The 25313-nt window shown below is 36.0% G+C and overlaps 1 protein-coding gene and 1 long non-coding RNA gene across 2 annotated transcripts in view; both read right to left on the bottom strand.

Moving 5' to 3' along the window:
* Nucleotides 1–25134, bottom strand: part of TNKS2 (tankyrase 2) — a 57800-nt gene extending 32666 nt beyond the window's left edge. The window contains exons 1-9 of the mRNA XM_079138194.1: nt 24648–25134; nt 14627–14851; nt 11559–11654; nt 10261–10297; nt 9714–9789; nt 9049–9143; nt 6845–6911; nt 3384–3570; nt 2286–2407 (exon numbers count right to left, since the gene is read on the bottom strand). Of these exons, the coding sequence (XP_078994320.1) occupies nt 2286–2407; nt 3384–3570; nt 6845–6911; nt 9049–9143; nt 9714–9789; nt 10261–10297; nt 11559–11654; nt 14627–14851; nt 24648–24846 (1104 nt within the window). The 5' untranslated portion in view covers nt 24847–25134. The remainder of the gene's footprint in view (nt 1–2285; nt 2408–3383; nt 3571–6844; nt 6912–9048; nt 9144–9713; nt 9790–10260; nt 10298–11558; nt 11655–14626; nt 14852–24647) is intronic.
* Nucleotides 19355–24637, bottom strand: LOC306660139. Its single transcript, XR_013763558.1, has 2 exons — nt 22609–24637; nt 19355–22072 (listed from the first exon to the last, which is right to left on the bottom strand). It is a non-coding gene; the product is annotated as an uncharacterized lncRNA (long non-coding RNA).
* Nucleotides 25135–25313: the final 179 nt, after the last annotated feature.

Raw genomic sequence — 25313 nt, forward strand, 5'->3', positions numbered from 1 at the left:
TTCATGAACAACAAGTATTCAATAATGTCTGAATGATGAATGACTAAATCAATGTATAGAATATTAAAACTGAAATCTGAAACTCCCTAGAATAAAAGTTCTGGTTAATTTATAAGCAAAGGTGCTGTACACATCTAAACACACAGTATACATGAAATTTATTCATTCTCATGATGGTTAAAGATTCATTTTTTGATACTGTTGCAGTCACTAAAATTACCCCCTTTGCTCTTAAGAAAACAAAATGCAACTAGTGAACATAGCTCTTCTGGCACCTTAAGGATAATAACCCTAGGACATCTATCAGAAGAGCACAGAACAATGGAAATAGTTTATTTCCAAGAATTCGTTATCACATCCACCTCAAAATGCACCTCTACTCCTTTGCACCATCCTGGGGCAGGGCCTGCAATCTCCGGAAGCCAAGAAGGAACTGCTCCTGTACCTCAATTTCCCATCAATCCTTAACTTACAGTTATGTTTGAGGGTCAATAACAAGTATTTAACTGCAAGGTATTGGGGGGGGAACAATGTGTAGTACAATAGTTCCTCCTTATCCATGCTTTTGCTTACCATAGTTTCAGGTCAACTGCAGTCTGACAATACTACATGGAAAATTCCACAACCCATTCATTAGTTTTATTTGTTTTTTTGAGACAGGGTCTCACTAAGTTATTTAGGGTCTTGTTAACTTGCTGACACTGGCCTTGAACTTGTGATCCTCCTGTCATAGCCCTCCTAAGTCACTGGGATTAAAATGTACCCAGCTTCACGAGTTTTAGAAGTTGTTTTGAGAAGTGTGATGAATGACATCTGGCATCATTATGCACAGGATGTGAGCCATCTCTTTTTTCTAGTGTATGTACACAGCTGTCTATGTTACCTGTTCATTATCACTTAGTAGTCATTTTGGTTATCAGATCAAGTGTTGAGGTATTACAGCATTTGAGTTCAAGTAACCCTTATTTTACTTAATAATGGCCTTCAAGTGCAAGAATAATTATGCTAATAATTTTGATATGTTAAAGAGAAGTTACAAGTGCTTCCTTTATTGAAACATCTTAAGTTAATATAAAGGAAAGAAAAAGAATTGTGTTCTGAGGTTGGCTACAGTGAAGTTATTGAAGTTATCCATGTTAATCTCTTACTCTGCCTAAATTATAAATTAAACTGTACCAAGGGTATAGAGGAATAAAACAAAAACAAAAACAAAACAAAACAAAAAACCAAACAAAAAAACCCAGGACACATAGTGTTCACTATTATCTGTGGTTTCTGGTATCCATGAGTGTCTTGGAAGATATCCCCCACAGATAAAGGGGTACAACTACATTAGCTTTTCATACTAGATATTTTTCCATGAGGTTAGTCTTTCAAGTTTCTCTATACCATTTTAATGCTGTTGTGGTTTTAATTTTTATTAGCATTTCTTATACTCTGCAGCTTTATTTTTTTTACCTGAATAATTTAAAAGAAATAGCAAAAAGATACTAAATGTTTAAAAATAGGTTTTTACATAAATTTCATATAGCTTAGAAAGGCACAAGGAGAAGAAATTTATCATAAAAGATTAAGTACAGCTATTAATAGTGAGTTAAATCTACAAAACACATTAATTTATCTTCTCTCACCTAAAGCACATTATGCAATTCATATAAGAACTTTTCCTTTTAAAAATTTTCCTTTTCAAGGTGGCCCCTGGTTATAGTATTCCCACTTCTATATTCCATCGCTTACCCATATTTTTCTGATTCTTTTCCTCATTCTTCACTACTCACATCTACTTTTTTTGTGATTTCACAGAGTTACTGTTTCAGGAAAGTAGCGTCTAAGGTACTTTACTCATACTTTAGACCTAATTTTGAAAAAGTAATGCAATATTGGAAGGAAACACACCAGATATTTTTTATCTGGATGGTATTATTTTTGTTTTCATTATTTTCAGTGAAAATTTTCTAATACAATAAGCCTTTATAGTTTTTATAATTCCCCTCAATGGCAAAAGGTATTTACCACCTATGATGATAAAAAAGATATATATGTAACACATATCAATATATGAATATAATTTTTTTCTGGATGGAATCTCGAACATAATAGTATTGCCTTTTTGGGGGGTGTGGTAAGGCTATTTATATTGTTTGAATTTTTTCTTTATATACGTGTGGACATTAATTTTTTAAAATTAGATTTTTAAAATAATGCCATTGCTAAATTAGAACATTATGATGAGTTTGGCATGTTTTTGGTTACTGTGTTTTAAAAACTTAAGTCTGAAACATTACCAATGCTGTTTCATGTGTCTGAGGATGCTTGAAATTCACCATTTCCAGAGAGAGATGTTTTTTGATTCGTGTAACATCAGCTTCTCGAGCAGCCTGCAGCAATGAGTGGCCTTTAAATTCATCTAGATGAAGAAGCATTTAAATCTATATGAGAATTATCAAATTAATAGAACTTACTTACTAAAAGACACTCAGCATTATTCTGGAAATAATCTTCCCAAATATCCTATAGTGGTATTTCAGCTCCCCTCAGTTATGGCTCAATTCATCCCCACATGTATACACAGATTTAGGCCATGGCTGATTCATGATCTGCTCAAATACATAATTACTCTACAGCTATCTGGAGTACTGCAATATATTCCCAGACCACAGTGTACTGAGAATTTTTTAAAGAACAGAACTTTTCTCAATAAATTACTCCTATGTTAAAATAGCAACAGCACATGGTTTTGTTCAGATCTATCAGATAACTGGGTGCTAGACAAACTGTTTCATTAAGTGCCACCTATGACGAACAAACAAGAGTATTTTTTCAAAGTTTCTTTTATTCATCAGACTTGTGAAATCACCCTTATTCTTTATTATTCCAGAAAAATATAACTAATTCAAGCTGCCTATTTACATGTAGTAATAATGTGTCTGAATAAGGTGGTTATTTCCTACTACATCTACTTCAGTTATAGACAGAAAACCACAGAAATCAGCCCAGATACCAAAGATTATTAGGAATAAAGATTGTTAAGACCTGGGGACTATATTTACAAGATGACAATCTGACAATCTGATAAATACTACTAACTTAATGAACAGATTAGCTAGAAAATCATATCAAAGATACAACTGAAACCAAATGCTTTCATTTCAAAAGAATATCATTTAAGACTAAAACATAAAAAAATAACGACTTCAAAAACCCAATATAAATATATTTTTTCATCACACCTAGAGTAAGCAGAAGCTCCCTAAACAACTGTACTTATATCTAAGGAAAATATTCCATTACTTAAACATTTAGAAAAATAAATAGGAAAGACAAGTGTTCAAGTCAATGATAGCATAATATCTTAGCTGCACATTCATAATTTATATACTCACATGATAATCTTTCTTTTAACTGTGGTGTGGGAGCCAAGTCAATAGCACTTTTATTGTGACAATTCAGTAGTGTTGGATCTGCACCATAACTTAGGAGTAGAGAACACACTTCAACCCTATTCTTGGAAGCTGCCTCATGAAGAGGAGTGAACTGCCACAAGTCCATTGCATTCACACAGGCACCATGCTGGGAGGAAAAAGTATGCATTTAAAGTTCAATTTTAAAAGAATTTAGAACTATTATTAGTTATGTGCAGTTAACATCTTGTAAGCTTAAAATTGTTATGTTCCCAAAGTTCACTTTTTAAGCCAATTAATTCAAAATGAAAATGTTTTTCCCAATGGAGAAACAGTTGCTGATTGTTAGGCCTACTTAACTCTTCTTATTAAGAACAATTAAGAATGAAGTGTTAGATTCAACCTAATCTTCTCCAAGACCCACCCTCACCCCTTTCTGAAGTACAATTTACATACAGTGAAATATACAACTCCTAAGTATGTAGTTTAGTGAGTTTTGACAGACATATATATCCACACTACAATAATTTGAATCGAGATATAGGATACTTTCATTATGTCAAAATGCTTCCTCATGCACTTTTTACAGGCAATTTTGCCCCATTCTGAATTGTAGCATATTAATGTGTTTTTGAATTTCATAAAAATGAAAGAATACAGCGTATATTTTTGTGTCTAACTTCTTTCACACATCATGTTTTTAAGAATCATTTATGTTGTTTCACTTAGGAACATTTCATTATACAGGCAGCTGTCAATATAGGGTATACTATTTAACTTTAACAGAATTTGAAAACATTTTCTAAAGTGGCTATACTGTTTTACATTGCTAACAGCAATGTTCTGAATTTTAGTTGCTCCATTTCCTTGCTAACACTTCATTTGTCAAACTTAACAATTTTTTAGTCATTTCCAAGTGCTGGAGTTGGATGGACTGTAGAAGTCATTTTAGTTAAACCTCTCATAAAACACAAAATCCTTTCCAGGGCATTCCTGACAGCAAACCAGCTACTTCTTTTTATATGTTCAGTGATGGGGAGCCAATTCTTGGCTAATGTGGCTTTTTATAGGTACTACAGAGCTCCATTAGAAAGTTCACTTATAATTTAATATATGCACTTCAAAATTTGCTCCATTTGTCTTTTTTGGCATCAAAGAGATAAATACTTTTTGCTGCAGTATTTACAATATTCTTAGGTTGTTCTTTGCCAGCCTACATACTTCAAAGTTCCTTCACTCATCCTTCATATCAGATGGTTTCTAAACTCACCCCATGATCTCAACTAAACACACTTTAAGAAATTTATTTTAAAAAATATTGTGAGCCTGACATAAACACTATACTTGTATTACTGGTATAAAATTACAATAGCCTTTTAAGTAGTTACATCACAATTTATACTTATACCCAATCAGTGGGCAACAAAAAAGTTCTAGAATAATTTTTTTTTTTTTCCTATTTTGTACCAGGGATCAAACCCAGAGTACTTAACCACTGAGCCACATCCCTAGTCCTTTTTATTTTTTATTTTGAGACAGGGCCTAGCTAAGTTGCTGTGGTTGGCTTTGAAGTTGCGATCTTCCTGTCTCAGCCTCCTGAGTCACTGGGATTACAGGTGTGTGCCACCACACCTGGCTAAGCTCTAGAATTTTTTAAAACAAACATCAAAGTATATTCTCCTTGCACACATTCTTCTTATATGCTCACTTTTATAAACCTGTCTCCTTAGTGATCCTATTAAATCTGATAAATTTCATTTTATTGGTTTCAACCCAAGCTTACTTATCCTTCCTAGTTTCATGTTAATCTGCAAATTTTATAAGTATCCCTTTCTAATTCCTTACCAAGTCAACAATGAAAATGTGGATCACAATGAAGGCAAAGACAGAGCTTTTGGCAGCCCATTAAAGGTGCTAACATTCCCATTAATCATCACTTTCTGCACAATTAAGAATTCACCCAATAAAAAATTCCCCTCATTATTCCCAGATCCACCTATTTGCTTCCTTATATTTAGAGGCTTTTTAGAAGGAAAACGTTAAAAGAATTCCTTGCATTTTTGTGTCTGCTAGCATCATATTTCATAATTTGACTCAGAGATGATGTCTTGGTTTTGGAAAGTAATCGCAGAATGTCTACTGTTAAGATGACAGCTTCTCCCAGCCAGACTTCTAGGGCTGCCAACTTGGTGTTGCTGGGGACCGCACATATAGTTCCAATTCCTATCTACTTCCTTTCTCCTGACTTTCCTGAACTTTACTATAGTATACTAAACTCATCTAACATTTGTCTAAGTATAACCACTAGTCAGTTTTCCACTCCACTCTACACTTCTTCCCAGTACTGAGGACTAACTCAAGGCCTTGTGCCAGATTACAGGCTAGGTAAGTGCTCTACCACTGAACTACATGTCCAGTCCCAGTTTTTCGATCTTACTTACTTTTTTATGTGCTAGGGATCAAACCTAGAGACTTGCACTTGCTATAAAAGCACTCTACCATTGAGCTACACCTCAAATACTTCCACTTTTTTCCAAAGTAATGTTCCAGATGTTCTACTAAATTCAAGACTCAGTTTGACAAGAAGCAAAAGCATTAGTGCTACAAATGCATAATACTATAGCTACATTATAAAGAGGTTTGCTTATATTCTATACATTGTTTGTGTGGGAAAAATTTATTCCAGGGTGGCATATGCCCACAGGGTGGCATATGCCCACAGAGGCATTAAAAACAAGTGCCCTCTTTTCCTTCCCATGACAGCTGCTGAGAGTAGGGAAAAGTATTTGAGGGATAGTAAAATCCTTGGATTCATTCTTAAGGATAATACATATCTTTTACTCACATTCAGGAGGGGTCAAAGTAAGCTTCTTGCTAGTAAAGCTTACCAAGTAAGCTTGCTTCAACCTAAAGTACAAATAAGCAAATCTTGCAAATATAACTGGTTTAAATAATATGAGTCATTTAATCTTGCTTTCTTTAGTTACAAATTACAGAATCACTTAATCTGCTATTCACATGATGGTAGTCCTATTTTATATTTAGAAGTGTATGGTATCTCAAAAATAGAAAAGCAGTCAGATACTAACCTGTTAATCACTTGTATTTTATGATTATACATATGGCTTCTTTCTCTTTCTTTTTTTTGGTACCGGGGATTGAACTCAGAGGCGTTCAACCACTGAGCCACATATTTTGTATTTTATTTAGAGACAGGGTCTCACTGAATTGCTGAACACCTCACTGTTGCTGAGGCTGGCTTTGAACTCATGGTCCTCCTGCCTCAGCCTCCTGAGCCATGGGGATTATAGATGTGTGCCACTGTACATGGAATATGGCCTCTCTTCTATCAAGTATTTGGACACAGGAAAAAAAACAGATATACTATGTACTTTAGAAAATTTTATAGGAGAAAATAATCAGAAAGGTGTAAGAGAACTAACCTTGACCAGAAGTTCAGTTACTTCATAATGACCATAAGAACAGGCATTGTGTAACGGCACCAGATCACTACAACGAAAGGGGGGAGGGGAAGCCTGCATTATTACATATTCCCTAGGTGTAGGAAAATTTACAAATTAAAATATATTCAAACAAACTATTTTAAATTTATACTTTGTTTTAAGTAGAGAATGGCTTATGTGAACTTCTAATAAAAATGTACAAAATTTGATAACATCCATTTGAACCCTACGTCCTAAAAATTCTAACTCCCAATTCTTTTTCAAATCTCTTTTTTTATTTTTTCTTCTTCTACTACTGCTACTACCTTTGTTTAGGTCTATTGTTGTTTCTCTCCTGAACTAAAATAGCCCCATTCCAATTTATCCTGTAAGCGACAGATTTTTCTTTTTCTTGATACTGGGAACCAAACCCAGGGATGTACTATCAGGAACCCACATCACACCTCCCCCTACTCCCCAAGACAAGGTCTTGCTAAATTGCTAAGGTTGGCCTTGAACTTGCAATCCTCCTACCTTAGCTTCCCAAGTTACCAAAATTATAGGCATGAGTCACATGCCCGGCTACAGTCACATTTTTCTTATGTGGCTAATCTTGTTTTAACGTCTTAGTGTTTCCTCACTGCTTTTAAGAGATAGTAGTGACTTCTTAACAAGACCCCTCCTTGGCCTTTCTCTTTAGTAAAGATATGCTGAACCTAACAGTTCCCTCTGCCTTTATACATACAGGGTATAGGATTCCCCCCCTCCCTTTGGACTGGCTCACTTCTATATATCTTTTCCAGACTCAGCCCAAACACTGGCTCTTCTTTAAAATATTTTTTAAAATCCTACAAGGTGAACTGCTGTACTCCTCAACGAACTGAAATTCAATTCCTTCATCATGGGAATGGAAGAACATGGTATGTGGGAAGGAATAATGCAACATTAAAATTATATTTTTAAGCTTCTCCTTCTCCTTGGGGATCACTCACTAATTAATTGCCATAGCCACTATGATGATGATCTATGGTAAGTGACGGCCATCTGCAATTTAGTCTCTTTAGTTCTACACATCTCTCTTTAAAGGCTAATGGCTTTCCACCATAACATTTTTGAATACATGGTTCTTTACCTGCCTGAACATCAATTTTATTCTCTACCTAGTACATACTTCCATTTGAATTAGCATCATGTTCACATAAGACCAAAAGTTCTAAAAATGAACTTCATGTTTTGCCCCAAACAATTTTCACTCTTGTACTTCACTGGGTCTAACTCATTCAGCTTCAGGATATGAAACAGATTTCCTTTTATTTATTCCTTTACTCTCTCTCATCATGTCTAGACTTTGAAGTGATCTTATCCATTCTTACATTGTAATATCTTTTACATTTATTTTCATTTTTCTCTACCATCATTAGAGATCTTCATTATGTCCAAACCCCTACAATGCTCACTTTTCTAACTGCTCTTTTAGCTCCAGTTTCTTCCTTTTAAAATTAAACACCCCACCCCACCCCACCCCCACCGCTTCAGAATGCACCTCCTGAAACAACTCTACTAGGGGGGAAAAATGTCCCTTATTTCAGATCACAAATTGCACGCAATGATAGAATAAAGTTTGAATTCTTCAGGATAGGATACCAAATTCTCTAAAATCTGGTTCTTACCTGTTTCTCCAATCCTAACTTTTATTTGTTCCCCATATGAATCATCTGGTTCAGTCAAGCTGGTCTATTCAATGTTTAGAGATTGAATCCAGGGTCATGTGCATGCAACCTCCATGGTCATTGTTTCTTAAATGTACTATATCATCTGGGTTAGCACTTAAAACTCACATCAATTCTCTTACAATGATATTTCCCACTTTGCTTTCTTATTTGAGACCTGCCTTTAAAGTCAAGGTCAAGTACTATATCTTTCTGAAGGATTTCTCAAACACTTCATCCCTCATAGATAGCTCCCTCCTGGAAACTCCTGTAGTACCAGCTCTCTCTTTCACCTGGCACTTGGTACAGATCCCTTCATCAGTTATCTTTCATGCTCCATAAAGTACTGTGTATGAGGTTTTATAATTCTGTCCTCAAATCAACCTGTATGTTGTGAAAACCTAACAAATATTAATGCTGCTTAGTAAAAAATATGTTTTATAAAGTTTCAAAGTGTACCGTAAACAAAGTCCTTATTTTTGTTCAAATGCTTACCCTTTATCTTTAGCATGAACATCAGCTCCATGTTGCAATAATAGTTGTACAATCTTTACTCTGTTGTATCCTGCTGCCAAATGCAGTGGAGTTGACTGAAATATTTATCAAATAAATTAATAAAATTCACATAATGGGTGAATTAAAATGTGTAAAAAGGTAAAAACCCAAATATAAAACCAGAAAATCAAATTATAACTTCATTGTCTAATATCCGTTTAGTTTTTTTATAAAATATAACATACACTGAAGGCATAGTATAAAAGTGTGAAGTTTACTACTGCATACAGGAAGAAGACAATTTAAAATGTTTATTATCAATAAATTTCTACTAAGTTTGTTTAAAAAAAAAAAAAAAAAAAAAAATTCCAGTGATGGGGACTGAACTCAACAGCAATCTACTACTGAGCTACATGCCCACCCTTTTTCTTATTCTGAGGCAGGGTCTTGCCAAGTGGCTTAGGTTGGATTTTAACTTGTGATCTTCCTGTCTCAAAACTCCACAGTACCTAGGATTACAGGTGTGTGCCACTTTGCAAGGCAATTTACTAAGTTTAAGAATTAATCTGAATTACAATTTAAAAGAAAAAATCAGTACTTTCTTCAAATATTTTATTTATCTATTACCAGGAGATGAACACAAACTTAGTTACAAGAGAAAGTACCTTTCTGCCATCACTTGCATGACAGTTGACATTTAATGGTGTAAGAAGAGACATCATTTTTTCTTCATTGCCACTCCTAGAACACAAAATAAGTGTTACCTGTGTATACGTGTGTTCTGTATGGTGCTAGGGATTGAACCCATGGCCTTGTAAATGCTAAGCAAGCACGCTAACACTGAACTACATTGCCAGTTCAGCAATTTATATTCTTTATTGAATCATATCTGGAGGCATGTACTGGGACCATTAAGACAAAATCATTCCCCACCCCCCAATTTTTTATTGTTTCATTATAGTTGTACATATTGATCATATTGATGGGATCTGTTGTCACATATTCATACATGCACACAATACAAAATATAAAGATATAATTTGACATTATCGCTCCCCAATACTTCCCCCATCCCTCTTTACTTTCTACCCGTTGGTACCTTTCCTCTACTGATCTCCCTTTAAAATCATTCTCTTTTTAAAGTTCACTTTTGTGAACAAATTTTTAACGATAAACTTTTCATGGTACATATTCAATAACCTTAGTACATACCTTGCACTTTCCAAAAGTTCATCTTTCTTATATTCACCTGTGAATTAGGAGGAAAAAAATGAGAAGTTAAAAAAAAAGATCAATTACATTCTTATGCAAACAGATGCCTATTACATTTAAAATAGATAAAATTGAAAACAAATTTCTAATAAATTTAAAGGGGTTAACAGAATATTATGCAGTTTAAAAATATTTATGAGGACATGGAATACTTCCTGCAATGGAAGTTAAAAAAAAGATTCCATGCTACAAAATGAAGTATGACTATGCCTACATAAAATTAATATGCATAGAGAAACATAAGCCCAGAAGGATATATTAACAGTTTTCTCTGGGTTGGTAGATTATTGGTGAACTTCTTTTCTTTTTTCCCCTAAAATGAGTATATTGTTTTTTTAACTAAAGTGTATGTGAAACATTCACAACCAAAATAAGAGGTTTGGGGGTGTAGCTCAGTGGTAGACTACAGGCTCAGCAGGTGTGAGGCCCTGGGTTCAACCCCCAGCACCAAAAGGAAACAAACCAAAACAAACAAACAATAATAAAAAAAAAAAAACCCAAATCTAATACACCAATATTAAAAAAACTCTACTGCATCACTAATTGAACATAATCATTAAATCTTTATAAATTCAAAAGATTTTCAACACTTGATTAATTATAAACTATGCTGAAAGCATTTATAAATAAATACAATTATAAAATCAATAAAATTTAACCTATAAAGATTTGCTGAAACAACATCCAAACTGTTGCTTACAATGTGAACTGTGTACTGATTACTAAGGCAAGGCTTCTTTACGCCCCCAAGGTTTTTTAAAGATAGATTCCAAGGACGTTACTATGTTAGGGTAGAGTACAAAAATCAGTACTGAAATGGAGTGTGTGCAGATGATGAGTACCACTTTTTTGAAAGGATTTTGTAAAAAATGATTAAAATACACTTTCCCCTCATCCCTGAAGCAGTAGTTTATAAAGGGTCAGATATATCTGAAACATTTAGGGATACTTAAAAAGTACCCTGAATACCCAATAGTAACACACACTTATCTATCACGCCTGCCCCAAAAAGGCAACAATGACAAATTTTCAAATGAATTTGAAAAGAAAAAAAAAAGCTTTATCTTTTTAGAGGAAATCAATTGTCAACTTTCTAGATGAGGAAAAGAATAGCAACTGAACTGACAACTGTTAAAAATCCGTGCTGAGGTCATTAACTGCAGGAGGCAGATGGTCTACCTAGTAAGTTTGTTCTTTATATTCTTCCTAGAATAACCAAAGAAAGTACACAGACTTACCAGTCAGCACTGCTTTTGCAGATGGGTCTGCTAAATCCAATGCTGTCCTTCCATCTGTGTTTCGGATGGTTGGCTCAGCTCCATGTTGTAAGAGCACTGAAAAATAGTAACTCTACTTTAAGAAATGGTAACTATGATTAACTTGATTTTATTTTTTAATATGTAACACTGGTCCACTTTATGCTTTGAATATAGCCCTTGCTGCTCTGCCACTGCAATTTATTATCAATTTATTATTATTTTTAAATATTTCAGGTTGAAGATGAACACGATATCTTTCTTTTTTAATGTTGTGCTAAGAATCGAATCCAGTGCCTCATAAGTGCTCTACCACTAAGCCACAACCCTAACCTGATTAACTTGATTTTAATAAATCATTTTCTTTTCTCTCTTGCTTATTTTTTTTTTTTAAGTAAATCATTTTCTTAAAGAGTTCTGATTGAGGGCTGGGGCTGTGGCTCAGTGGTAGAGTGCTTGCCTAGTATGTGTGAGGCCCTGGGTTTGATCCTCAGCACCACATAAATTAATAATAATATAAACATAGTGTCTCTATGACGATAACAACAAAAACAACAACAACAAATTTAAAAAATGAAGTAAAGAGTTCTGGCCCAGAAGTTTTAAAAGTAGTTTAAAGATCTTTCTTATTATAACTATAGATAGCTTATGAATAAGACGTGCAGGATTAAAAAACCAAAAACACATGGGTAAAATTTTTTTGTTCATTTCTAAAATATTTATTTTATTTTTGTACATGGGTAAATTCTTTCAAAAAATTAAAAACCTAGAAAACCCCTTACGCTTTTAATCAATTCTGTAAGGCCAGCATCAATTTCCTATTCTTCAAGAAAAGTGAAAAATGAATCAACAGAAGGAGGCTGCTCAGATTTGTCTGGTTTTGACACCATAATACACTGTATTTCAATAGCAAGGTAAGCTAGTCTAAGAAAGGGAATAAGTAGGTATACATTGAAGCCAAGTAGGGTATAAAACACTACTTACAAGGACAATTATTCTTTGGAAAAATCTTAACTGGGGAAATATATATACAGGAGCTGCTGGATGCAAAGTTAGTTTTTTGAGGTTAATTACATTGAATTTTAAGTTAAAATTAAATACTCTTTCTAGGGTTTACAAACACCATATCAAAACTGCTACTGTGGGCCAAGGTTGTAGCTCAGTGGTAGAGCATTTGCCTTGGATGCCTTGGAATGCGTGAGGTTCTGGTTTTGATCCTCAGTACCATGTAAATAAATCTAAGGCACACCTGGGCATGGTGGTGCCCACCTGTAATCTTAGTGATTTAGGAGGTGGAGGTAGGAGAATTGCAAGCTGCCTCTCAAAACAAAACAAAAAAAAAGGGCTAGGGATGCAGCTCAGTGGTGGAGTACCCCTGGGTTTAATCCTCTGAACCATAAAGAAAAACAAACAAAAACCTCAAAAGATATAATCCAAGGCACATCAGAAGAAAAGCCTTTAGTTATGTTCCATACTGTTATTTGTTATATGAAGATATTCCAATACATTCTATAAATAAAGAGCTATTAGAAAACAGATAATACAAAAACAAAAGAGCTCAGCTCAGCTCCTATTCTTTGACAGGTTAATTTCCATTTCATTCTAGTCTTATTTAATAGTGCTATTCAATAGAAATAAAATGTGAACTAATATGTAGGCCACAGATGTAATTTAAAATTTTCTAGTAGCTACATTAAAAACAAGTTTAAATTAATTTTAACCTACTACATCAAAATATTCAGTATTTATATTCATAGTATAAACAATATAAAACTACTAATGAAATATTTTACATTTTTTCATTTTTTGGTACTAAGTTTTTGAAATAGTGTATATATTTCTCTTTTAGAACACCTCAATTCATACTAGTCTCCATTACAAGTCCTCGGCTACTACATTGGAGAGTACAGGTCTATTACCACATTTGGAAAACTCCATGTTATTGTATTAAAATTGTTTATATGCCTGAGACTGAGGCATTAGGGATGGGTTATGTGGTGCAAAGAACAGACTGAGCAAACGGCACAAACAATTTAATATAACACACAGGAAAGGAGAACTGGACAAAGGTAAGTAAGCAATTTATCTTGCATCTTAATAAATGACCTATTTTAAACTAATCTGATGACTCTGGTGTAGTAAATGGGGTTTTGGGGGGAGGAAGGTCAGTTAACTCCAGCACAGAGTCCCTGAACTTTTGCTGGTGCTCATACCTGCCTTTCTATGTGTTCTAAGAATTTCAACCGTTTCTGTTAACCATCAGGAAAAATGGAGATAAGGGACAATGAATTCCAAATCCCTGATTAATAAAAACTCTCAGCCTTCTCATGTATAATTTTTGTCAGGGATCCACCTGTCAGGTAAATCCTGTCTCACTTGTTAGGTTCAAATGTTGTAAATGACTGATTATTTTTCACCAAATGCATCTTTATTTAACTTGCCATTTCTAATCTCTTGGAGTAAGCTGAGGTCATGCCCTCATTTCTTACCTGGGTTATTTTCTGGTTTCCTAACTAGTTTCCCTGAAGCCAGCATTCTACCCAGCCCCCTACCAAATTAGTCTTCCTAAAATATACTAGTTTTATGAACCTGTTCAAGTCAATTATTTTCAATATTGCACACTGCTTACATAACAACAGCAACCTCCTTAACTAGAATTCAAAGCTGTTTATAAAGAAGTCCCTACCTACCCTTCTCCCACTAAAAAGACTAGATTCCAGGAAACTGGGCCCTGAGACTTGACTCAAGTCAAGTCACCACCCTAATCATTACCCTTTAACACGCATTTCACTTCCATCATATCTTTACCTGGTTGTGTAGTTTATCTCCCAAAAGAATGCATGTTTCCAGAGAACAGGAACTTTGTACCCTATTCTGCAAAGAAATTTAAGCTAAGTACCAGACACAAAAAGACAATTCAGTAAATAGTGGTTAGATTAAATCATTCTTAAATATTTAAATTCAGTCTGGCAAAATTTGATATTAACAAATGAATTTAATATAAACTCAAATAGAATTTCTGGAAAATTCAGAAAAGTAAATAGTCTTACCAATGCAAACATCGATCTTTCCTTTAATTGCAGCTTCATGGAGAGGAGTATAATTCCAATTATCTCGAGCATTTGGATCGGCACCATGTTGCAAAAGGAGATTGACTACTTCAGCATGACCAAAAGAACATGCATTATGAAGAGGAATAAGCCCACCATCATCACGTGCTTGAACATTTGCACCATTCTGAAGCAAATACTCAACTACATCTTTCCGCCCAAAGCCTACAAGAAAACAAATTGTTCACATTTAAGTTTGCCAAGGAAAATAAAGTACACTTAGTATGTCTAAATCATGCTAAATATGCTTCAGAATGGAAAATAACAGATTAAATAATCCAAGAACTGTTGAAAAGGTGATCTAAAATATGGCAGTAACTCTTCTTAATGATAAATTCAAAGGGTAGCACTGCTAAGTAGACTGTGGTACAGCAGCAGTGCTTTACTTCCTGCTACTATCATCTTCAGGGAAAGATTACAAAATAACTGACCAAAAGCTCAAAAGCTTTACAAGAGCTTTTTTTTCTAATTGTAAATAAACAGTTCTGCATATTTAGTGTGCACATATTTTCACGTTTCAAGTGTATAACTTAAGTATATAAATTACTGCCTCATGAAATAGTGACAAAACTAACTTGCTAGAATTTCTTTCCCACATCTGTCTCATAAAATATTTCTGCTAAAGTGGGGGACTATGCCATAGCAACAAGATAAGATGAGCTTATAGCTTATGTTTGTCTTTATAGTAAGAAAGGGATAACACTAAAGTATCAAATCAAATGTTTTCAAAAGAGCCCCTACTTTTTCACTTGTACAACATAAGCAACTTCTTCCCAGACAGGAGTCCTCCTTTAGGTACTCAATGTTCTACAGTTCTGCTCAAGAGCCCCCCTCAACCAAATAAAACAAAAAGTGCTAATCAATTTTCTTACCACTTTCACATATTAATACTTAATGCCTTTTTACAGTTAATTATGAAATGAAAAGGACCCCAGAAGTTAAGGCAGATGGAGAGGTTTATATGTGTGCTGAAGGAAAGGAAAAAAAGAATATTCCTAAAATCACCAACCCTGAATGTAGTCCTAAAATGCCAGCATAGGAATGGATGAAAAAGCAATGGTACAGACTTCTTGGGTTGACAGGACACTGGTTGTTAACTGACTGAGGAGTTAAAGATGGTTAAATAGATTAACTTTGTTTTAATCTTGTTAGGTCTGAGCTTAGAGACATATTTTGGTCATGACCATAAGGATGGTATTTGAAGTCATGCATAAATATTAATAAAGTTGACTAGAGAACACTACCTCTAACTAAGTCATTCTTAGCAGTTAAACATGTTCACTGTTGTAACATGTTCTCATTTATAAAAAGTATTGTCCCTAAGGTCACTTTACCATTTCTCTGCTACTCCACATAAACCAATCTATATGACTCTCCATTCTCTATTCTCCCAAACTCAACTGGCTCTGCTTCTTCCTTACAACTTCTTCCAATAAGGTCACTTATAATCTCCACATTGCCAAATCCAAAGGACATATTTGTCTTATCTGACTAGATATATTTGCTGAGATGGTGACACTTGATCAAAGGCTTGAAAGAGATGAGGGAGTTACCTTACTGGCCAACAGTAATGTAGCCAGAGTGGCTGGAGCAGAGTAAGAGTTAGCGTAGAAGGACATGAGGTTAAAAGTGATGAGGACCAGATAAAGACAAAAAATTAAGAGGCTTGAGGCTCACTGTAAGAACATTTTTTGTTTTAACTGAGGAAAATGGAGAGTCACCACAGGGTTCTGAGCTGATTAAGTACCTGACATAACTTATATTACTGACTGTTCTTAGAATAGACTACAGAAGGTTACGGGCAGAAGTAGGTGAGAGCTTATGGTGGCATGGAACATAATCTTACGGTACTTGTCAGAATAGTGGTAAGTTTAAGTCTGGATACTCTGGAGATAGAGCCGCAGTTTTCTAATGGATTGAACATGGGGTGAGAATGAGAGAGAACAAGAGCCACTGAGTGTGAGCAAGGAGTCTTGGATGACCCCAAAGTTTCTGGTCTCAGTGATGGAACAGTATGGTTGCCATCAATCAAGCAGGGGGAAAGCTGCAGATGACATAGGTTTGTAGCAAAGGATGAGGAGGTCAAGCTTTGGACATGTCGTATCTCCCTGTGGACTGCTTCTTTCTCTACTTGATTCCTAAATGCTGGAATTCCTCAAGACTATTATCTTTTTAGATGATCTTATCCACTCCTATGACTTTAACTACCTGACTATACAACCTTCAAATTTAAATCTCCAGTCTAGACTTTCTTCCTAAGTTTCAGAATGTTTACTTCACATACCTTCATCTTGATAATTCAAAGGCATATAAAACGCCACGTTCTCAGCTTTTCTCCATTTCCACGGACATTGATTCCAACCATAATCACCTCCATCCTGAACTATTCCAACAGGGTCCTAAAAAGGTCTCCTCTCATTTCTACTTCTGTCCCTAGTGATCTTTCAAAAACAAACATCATATCTTTGTTTAAAATAACTCATTAGTTTCAAATGGTTGCTCTTAGAATAAAATTCAAACCCTTTATTGTAGCCTACAAGGTTCCCTGCATGAACACGTTTTTATCACCTTCTCTAATTTAAATTTATACCACTCTTCTCCTTCCCAACTACGATCCAGCCCTCTTTTGGTTTATCAAGTGTTCCAGGGACTTGGTAAAAGCTGTTTCTTCTGCCTGGAATGCTCTTCCCTTGGATATATCATGCCTCACTTCTACTTATTATCTAGTCTTTAAAATGTCACTACCTTCACAGGGTCATCTCTGACCATCCACCCTATCTAAAGCATTCCATTCTGACCACCCACATTATTTTCTATATTAACATTCTTTATTAATGTTTCTCCATCTCCTTCACTAGACTGCAAGTTCCATAAAAGCAGGGATTTTGGTCTCTGCTGTTTGTAGTACTATCAATTCTACAGCAGTATTACAATTTGTAACTATTGCTTACTTATCTCTTATATTCTTAGTTCCATAAAGAGTAAGAGTCTTGTATCTCTTAGATCATCATTACTTCCCTGGTATGTAGTACATAACATTTGTTGATATTTGCTATATTAATAAATCAGGCTATGGGAACAGAGAGTAAAGTAAAAGAACAGCATTGTAGAAGTCGTCAGTTATCAACACTGATTTTAGTCTTCCTTTATCACTACCTGGGCATTATTGATTGTACTGTCTTCTTCAATTAGGTCACCCAATTACCAATTAGTTGTTGCTAGTAGTCAGTAATTATGTTAACATGGTTCCTTAATGATTAAGATGTTTAAACCAGTCCAGATGCTGAGAGAGAACAGTGATTCCAAAGTCTCATCATAAGGACAACAATATGTTGAATGGAGATAATTTACTACATTAATACAGTAGATGATGATTTTGAATATTTAAAGACACATTTTGGCACTAACGGAAATTACTTGGAGGGAGCCAGAAGGCAGCTCTTACAAATCAAAAAATCTCCCACTGTTGGGATATTGGTGAAACCTTAAGAGTTAAGATGCATCCCATACTCTCAGGTAATTCCTTGATGAAATCTTTATTCTTATGGTCTCAAGAACAGTTTAAAGCACTTCTGTTAAGTACCCATTCTTGGCCAGGAGTGTGTGTGTGTGTGTGGGGTGGGGGGGTGGGGGGGCGGAGGAGATAGTTTTACAGGATATATTTTGATCATGTTCTTGCTGGTCAGGTAGAATGTGAACAGTCGTATCCTAAGAGTCAATGCCAATTTCAATATCCTAAGACTCTCCTTACAAAGGAATCAGAAATATAATGTTGGTAATTGTGAATGCTCAGAACACATTATACTTTGTTTTATAATTATGGAACGACACTCATGGTCAAACACTGCTTTGTGTAAAAATCTTGAGGAAATCATACATCAAGTATGAATCTACGATAAAGTTCCGACAGAGAAGTGAAAGTCTATTTATAAAGTTTATTTGATCAATAACTATGTCACTTAATGGCAGATATTATGTTTATTTCAGTTTACTCAGTAACAAGGCCAATGTCCACCAAACAGTGGGGCTTGATAAATATTTGTTTTAATCTATGTCTCATATTTTGTTGGAATAGCAGCAAATCAAGAACCCAAGAATAGAGTTGGTGACTTCTGACCAATAACTAAAGCAATTTATTCACCTCCTAACCTGTCAAATTTTCTTTACTACCCAGATGCCATTAACTTCAGCAATTCCAGGAACTGTCTTGCCAATCATGACTACTGTTAACAGTATCATATTTTGTGGCTATACTGGAAATATGCTTTCACAGAGGTAGTAGAAGCCACTACACAGATACCAACCTAGACTCTGAGGAGGAAGACACCAGGAGGAAGGAAAAAATCCAGTAACAATATTTTCTTTAACAACAAATGAGATGTGGCGATCAGGGGAGTGAAGAATACCAAATGGGTGACATCAGTCAAAAGACAACATGGCATCGGGTATCAGTGTTCCAGCCAGGCCTTAGAGATGTAGCATATCAGCATGTGAAAAAGGGATCTCGAATTTATGTGGAAGGAAAAGGAGACTATGGTGAATATATGGATAAAAATAATGTGAGGCGACAAGCAACAACAACCATAGCTGATAACATTATATTTCTGAGTGACCAGACAAAAGAAAAGGCTTAAAATGGACGATTCTTCTTTGGCCATTGTTTGGTACAGTCCCATTTCCGAATCATGTGTAGTCTCTATAGTTTCTAAGGACAAGAATTAAATGCCCTTTTATATAAATGAGTGATAACATTTTTCCTGACTGTCACTGCCTTTCCCCTTTTTGTGGCATAAATATCAGTAGATCCTGTCAAAAAAAAAAAAAGAGAATTATGTATTTTTAAAAAAATATACACCAAATGGCATTTATTGCTTAATAAGAGATATCACAAATTTGAAAATCCATTAAGACACAGTGATAAATGTTTATATGTCAACTTCAAACATCGTGGTGAGGACTAAAACTGGTATTTTCAGGGAAGTTCATTCCCAGGCATCAAATCTCACTATATAATATGGCAGTTACTTATAAAATTGATTGATTTTGTAAATCCTTTGAAACCAATAGTCTATTGTGCTTTAAGGCTAAAATAATTTATTTTATCTCAATTGCTTTGTAATAAAAAGATCTATTTTACAGTACTAAAAAAATTATCCTCTCAAAGTTCATAATTAATGTTCATGAGATCACCTAGCAATGAATTAATGAAAATAGTTTTAAAAACCACTGAACATAGAAAAGTCTGTGCATTTTGTCAGCCAATATGATTTAACAGTGGTTTAGATAGATGATTGTGCTGTCATAAGAATGAAATAAGATGACATGCAGCATTTGTACTCTGTCTAGTAAGTAGGCCTGCTCAATATGTGCAATTACTGACATTCCTGAAAATTTCATTGTTTTAAAAAAATCATTATTTTCAATTAAAAATTTTTTTGACTACCACATATTTGTAGATATAATGTGTTTTTTTGGGTTCTGTTTAGATATATATGACAGTAGAGTGTATTCTGACAAATACACACTTGGAGTATAACTTATTCTAATTAGGATCCCATTCTTGCAGTTATAGAAGATGTGGAATTTCACTGGTCACGTATAAGGATTCTGAATTGAACCCAGGAGTGCTTAACTATCAAGCCACATCCCCAGCCCTTTTTTTATGTTTTATTAGAACAGGGTTTCACTGAGTTGTTTGGGGCCTTGCTAAATTGCTGAGGCTGGGTTTGAACTCGAAATCCTCTTGCCTCAGCCTCCCAAGTTGGTGGGATTATAGGTGTTCACCACTGTGCCTGGCTAGGATTCTGAATTCTTGAACAGACTCATCTTTACTTGACATTGGGGTTTTCTGTTCATATAAGATTTAATTATTTCTCACATGAAAAACCCCAATCCTGAAAATAATAATCTATAATTACAGTCACAGGTAGAGTAGATATACTATGTGCATAAATATGATGGTGGCCCATAATTAAAGGGGGAAAGGGTACTCAAGGATTTTTAGAGGTCTTTGATAGGCTCATTTTGGGGAAGGATATAAACAGCGACCCTAAAAACTTCATTTGTCTTTAGCAGCTGACCTGTCAAAATCTTGAAGGAATTGTTCTACTTTTTTGGTACGAATCTCATAATGAATGACCGTTAAGTCAAACTGCCAACTTAAAGCAGAAATACCATCTATAACATCTCTGAAAGATGCCAATCCAGTTGCTGCTTGGATAAATACTTCCAGCCAGTTCCACAGCAGAGATTCTTTGTCTGAATCCTTGTAACCTTTGTCCTACTGGCCTGAGTTTTGATTGCTGAAGGCAAACTAGTCATATACACTCATACATGACTGTTCCACATACGTGAAGAAAATAAATGGTCTAGTTTTTCATTTCTCGAATAAGTAACCCCAGTTTTCCTATCTGTTGTTTGCATATGTTCCAGAAGCTCTAATTCTACTTTCCTTCTCTGGGAAAAAAAAAAAAAAAGTTCCCTATTGTATTCAATCTACACAACTGCATATAATAATTGAATTCCTGTCTAAATGGATATGGAATAATAACATTACTACAAATCAAAACGAGTATTAACCAGCTGGGACTTCATGATGCGAGTTTATTTTCAACTTGTAATTCTCCCAATCACACATATCATCTCTGTGCCATATATATATACCCGACTTTCGTGAACCTAATAAACACATTCAGAAGTACTGAATGTTACTTCTGTGTATGCTCCAAAGAATAGTTAAGATTCTTAAGCCATGGAGTTCTACCCACTTACCCTGAGTTCTAAGATTCTAAGGAAGGCCATATTTCTTTTATTATAATGGGCACCAAGGTGTTTTTTTTCCCAGAGGTGGTGTCATTTCCTATTTTTCAGAAATAAGTTAGAGAAGCAGTCTTTCTTACTTAAGTTTGTTTTCTTGGGGCTTACAATGTCAAGAATTTCAGATATTCTTCCTTTTAGTAGAATTAAAGCTAAAGCCACCCTACCACCAACTTGCCTCTACAAGTTCTATGATGTGTCACCAAAAAATCATTCATATCCTGTGTGTAGTTGGGGGGCAGGCAGATGGTGGATGAAAAGGGATGTATTTTCAGAGTAACTTTGATCCTAAGAAATGACTTCTTAAATCATATATAATCTAATTCATTAGTTAAAAAAATAAAAATAAAAAACATAACAGAAGAAAAAATTGTGTTAATTACCTTTTTCATTAACAGAATTTAACTCCCTTAGGGCTGGAACTGATTAATCTTTTTTTGAATGAAAAGACAAAACAATTTTTTCTAAACTGTTCTGCATTTTCTGCAGTCTGCATACATCTCATTCCTTCTTCATTGGGAAGCAAACCAAAGACAAAACATGCTCCCCCACCCCAATAAAATCTCCAAACTTGACCCAGCTATCCCACTCCTTGGCCTATACCCAAAGGACTTAAAATCAGCATACTACAGAGATACAGCCACATCAATGTTCATAGCTGCTCAATTCACTATAGCCAGATTGTGGAACCAACCCAGATGCCCTTCAGTTGATGAATGGATAAAGAAACTATGGCATATATACACAATGGAATATTACTCCGCCATGAGGAATGACAAAATTATGGCATTCGCAGGCAAATGGATGAAATTGGAGGATATCATGCTGAGTGAGATAAGCCAATCTCAAAAAACTAAAGGACGAATGATCTCGCTGATAAGCGGATGAGAACATGGGGGGGGAGGAGGGGTTAGTGTTAGGGTTAGGGTTAGGGATAAGGAGGGTGTTAAGAATGAGGAAGAAAGGAATGTATAGAGGGAAAAGAGGGGTGGGAGGTGAGGGGGGAAGGGAAAAAATAACAAAATGAATCAACATTGCCCTATGTAAATTTATGATTTTTAATTAAAATTAAAAAAAAAAAAAGAAAAAGAAAAAAATCTCCAAACTTTAACTGGCTAAAAAAGATTTTTTTAAAAGAATGAACTCCTCTCCCCATGGTCTTTTACCATATGCAGAGACAAGTATCTACTTAGTTAGGCAGTTACACAGTACCACCACCTGTGTTGAGCAATGACAAAATGCTTCCATATACATTAACATGACTGATAAATATCATCTTACAAAACAGCTTATGAAATGTATTCTCCAATATTAAAGAGAAAATGCAGCTGGGTGTACTTACTTAAGAAAATAAGTGCCTCTCCTTAATATAATTAATATTTTAGATTGTTTACAAAGCTATCTTTAAAAAACATTTCTAATCTGCCAGGGTTTTAAATGTAGGACTTTAAAGCTATAGCTAAAATGTTATATCTTATATCCTTAATCTTATAACCTAAACCTGAGAATTTGAGTAGATTATGAGCAGTGGATCAATTCCTAAAATATTGTTTTCCATTTCAACCTGAACATGAAATCTATGTAAAAAATACTTTGAAATGTTGGAACAGAACTGAAAGTGGAGGAGGAACAAGGTCAGTGAGAAGATAATACCATAACATTACACCTCTAAATATTACTATTTTCAGATTATGAACTCATTAATACACTAAATTCTTGAAAGGTAGCAACTAAGATCTTCCTTGGTTATTTTTATCTCACAGATCAAGTGAACATAATCTAAGTAATACTACCCTTTGGATTATGTATCAGTTGGTTGTGACAGTTTGCCAAATCAGTTGGTTAAATGTTGACTACATGGTCAAACAGGACAATTCAAATTAACTGAAAAAAGGCAATACTGACCACCCAAATCTAAAGCAAAATGGTGAAAGAGGAGAGATAAGACTTCAGTATTCTCACTTTTCTTTCCACTGCCCACAAGCTTTTTTTAGTTCTCCCAAAGCTTTTTTCCCTTAAAAAGGTTCCGCAGTGAGAAACAAAACAAAGGTGCAATTGATCAAGAAAGCATGTTTCCTGGTAGTATTTACATTTTAAAATGGGAACAGGTTAAAGCAAACAAATCTCCAATTGGTAGAAACTGTACAAGCAATGTCTGTGAACAAGGAAATCTTTCTCAAGTGCTTCATTCCTACCTCCAAAGAACAAGGATACTTTAAAATGTATCCCCCAGCTTTGGGGGGGAAAAAAGTTTTAAAACAATGATATACACCAAGTAAAATACCAGGATTATCTAAGTATGAGGATTTACTTCCATTGTCAATCACTTGAAGTCAGAATAGTCACAACCTTTCCTGAAAGTGAAAAGCATAGGTTTTATGGAATTAAGGTGAGAGTCCCATTTCTGGCTCTTTTAAATACTTCAACGCAATTCAATATTCTAACGTTGTAAAGTGAATCTAATAAAAAAGTAATTCAAATGATCCAAATCTCAGAATGAGGCAAAGTTAGCCCCAAGCTAAAGAAACTGCACCATCTTTTCGCTGTGTTGCAGCGACTACCCGCACCTAATTTGTCTGATTTCAGTTCTTCCGACTTGATTTTTCCAGTTCTAGTCTCTGCAGAAACTTGCTGGGTACTCGGATAAACCGATTAACGCTAATGTTGTCAACAGAATTAACCAACTTCTAAATTACATCCTAGTATTTTACAAAGGCCTCTAGACTTAATTCAAAGGATTGAATTAAGGATTGGAGCTTGGAAAAACTATAAATTTTTGAAAGTATTAGTCTTTCAAATCAGAAGGTTCATCTATCATGTTCCCCATTCTTTCCTGTGTGTTAAGGGCCTCTCAGGGTAGGAAGACCGGAAGTTGATACAGGTATTGTTGATACTGTAAAAGAAAATAAAGCCCGAACCCCCCCAAACAAAAAACCACATACACCAAAAACCCATTTCCAGAAAGTACAGCACGCTCCCCACCCCTAATCTCCTTAATCCCCACTTAGATGGAAGTGAGATCGCCAGGACCAGAGTCCTGCGCGAAAGGTCGGGGGCAGAGGAGCACTGCGTGGTTTCGGGCCTGCAAGTCCGGGGTGCGCAGGTGGGCTCGGGAGCAAGAGGAGGCGGCGCTGGCCTGGGTTACCTGCGGCGAAGTGGAGCGGGGTGGACTTCCTGCCCGCCGTGTCACGGCTGTTCACCTTCTCGGGCGTCACCAGCCTCTTGACTCGCTCCACGTCTCCATTGCGGCACGCTTCGAAAAGCTCACGAGCGGCCGGCTCCACGGCCTCGGCTACCGCGCTCGCGCAGGCCGCACCCCCGCCGGCGCAGCGGCGGCCCGACATGATCCTGGCCACCGCCGCCAGCAGCAGCGCTAGCAACGGCAGCAGGAGCCCCGGACCCGCGAGCAGGAGGGCGAGGCCCCCTGGAAGAGACGCGCTCAGGGCCTGGGCCGCTGGGCTCCCTACTGTCACCGGACTCGGCGCAGTACCATGGCCGCGCCGCCGCGCGCCCCTAGCTCCGGTCGGTGTTCCCCGGCTGCCCCGCGGCAGCGGAAGCAGCGAGAACCAGCCGTCCGGGTCCTGAAGCGACGCGGCGGCGGAAGCTGGCAAAGCCCCTCCTGCCAGCTCGCTGGAGCCCTGGGAGCTCACGTGATGTCGTTCCGCGCGTGCGCATTTGCCGGACGCCGGCCGGGCAGCTCGGGGCGAGTGGGGCTGCGCGGAGGGGTTTGTGGGAAATGTGAGGCGAGAGTCTTAGGTGGCGGCAGGAGAAGGGGCTTCGTCCCACCGCCATCTTTACAGCGGGTTTGGTC

Source organism: Sciurus vulgaris, assembly GCF_902686455.1.
Source record: "Sciurus vulgaris genome assembly, chromosome: 4".
Taxonomy (NCBI): domain Eukaryota; kingdom Metazoa; phylum Chordata; class Mammalia; order Rodentia; family Sciuridae; genus Sciurus; species Sciurus vulgaris.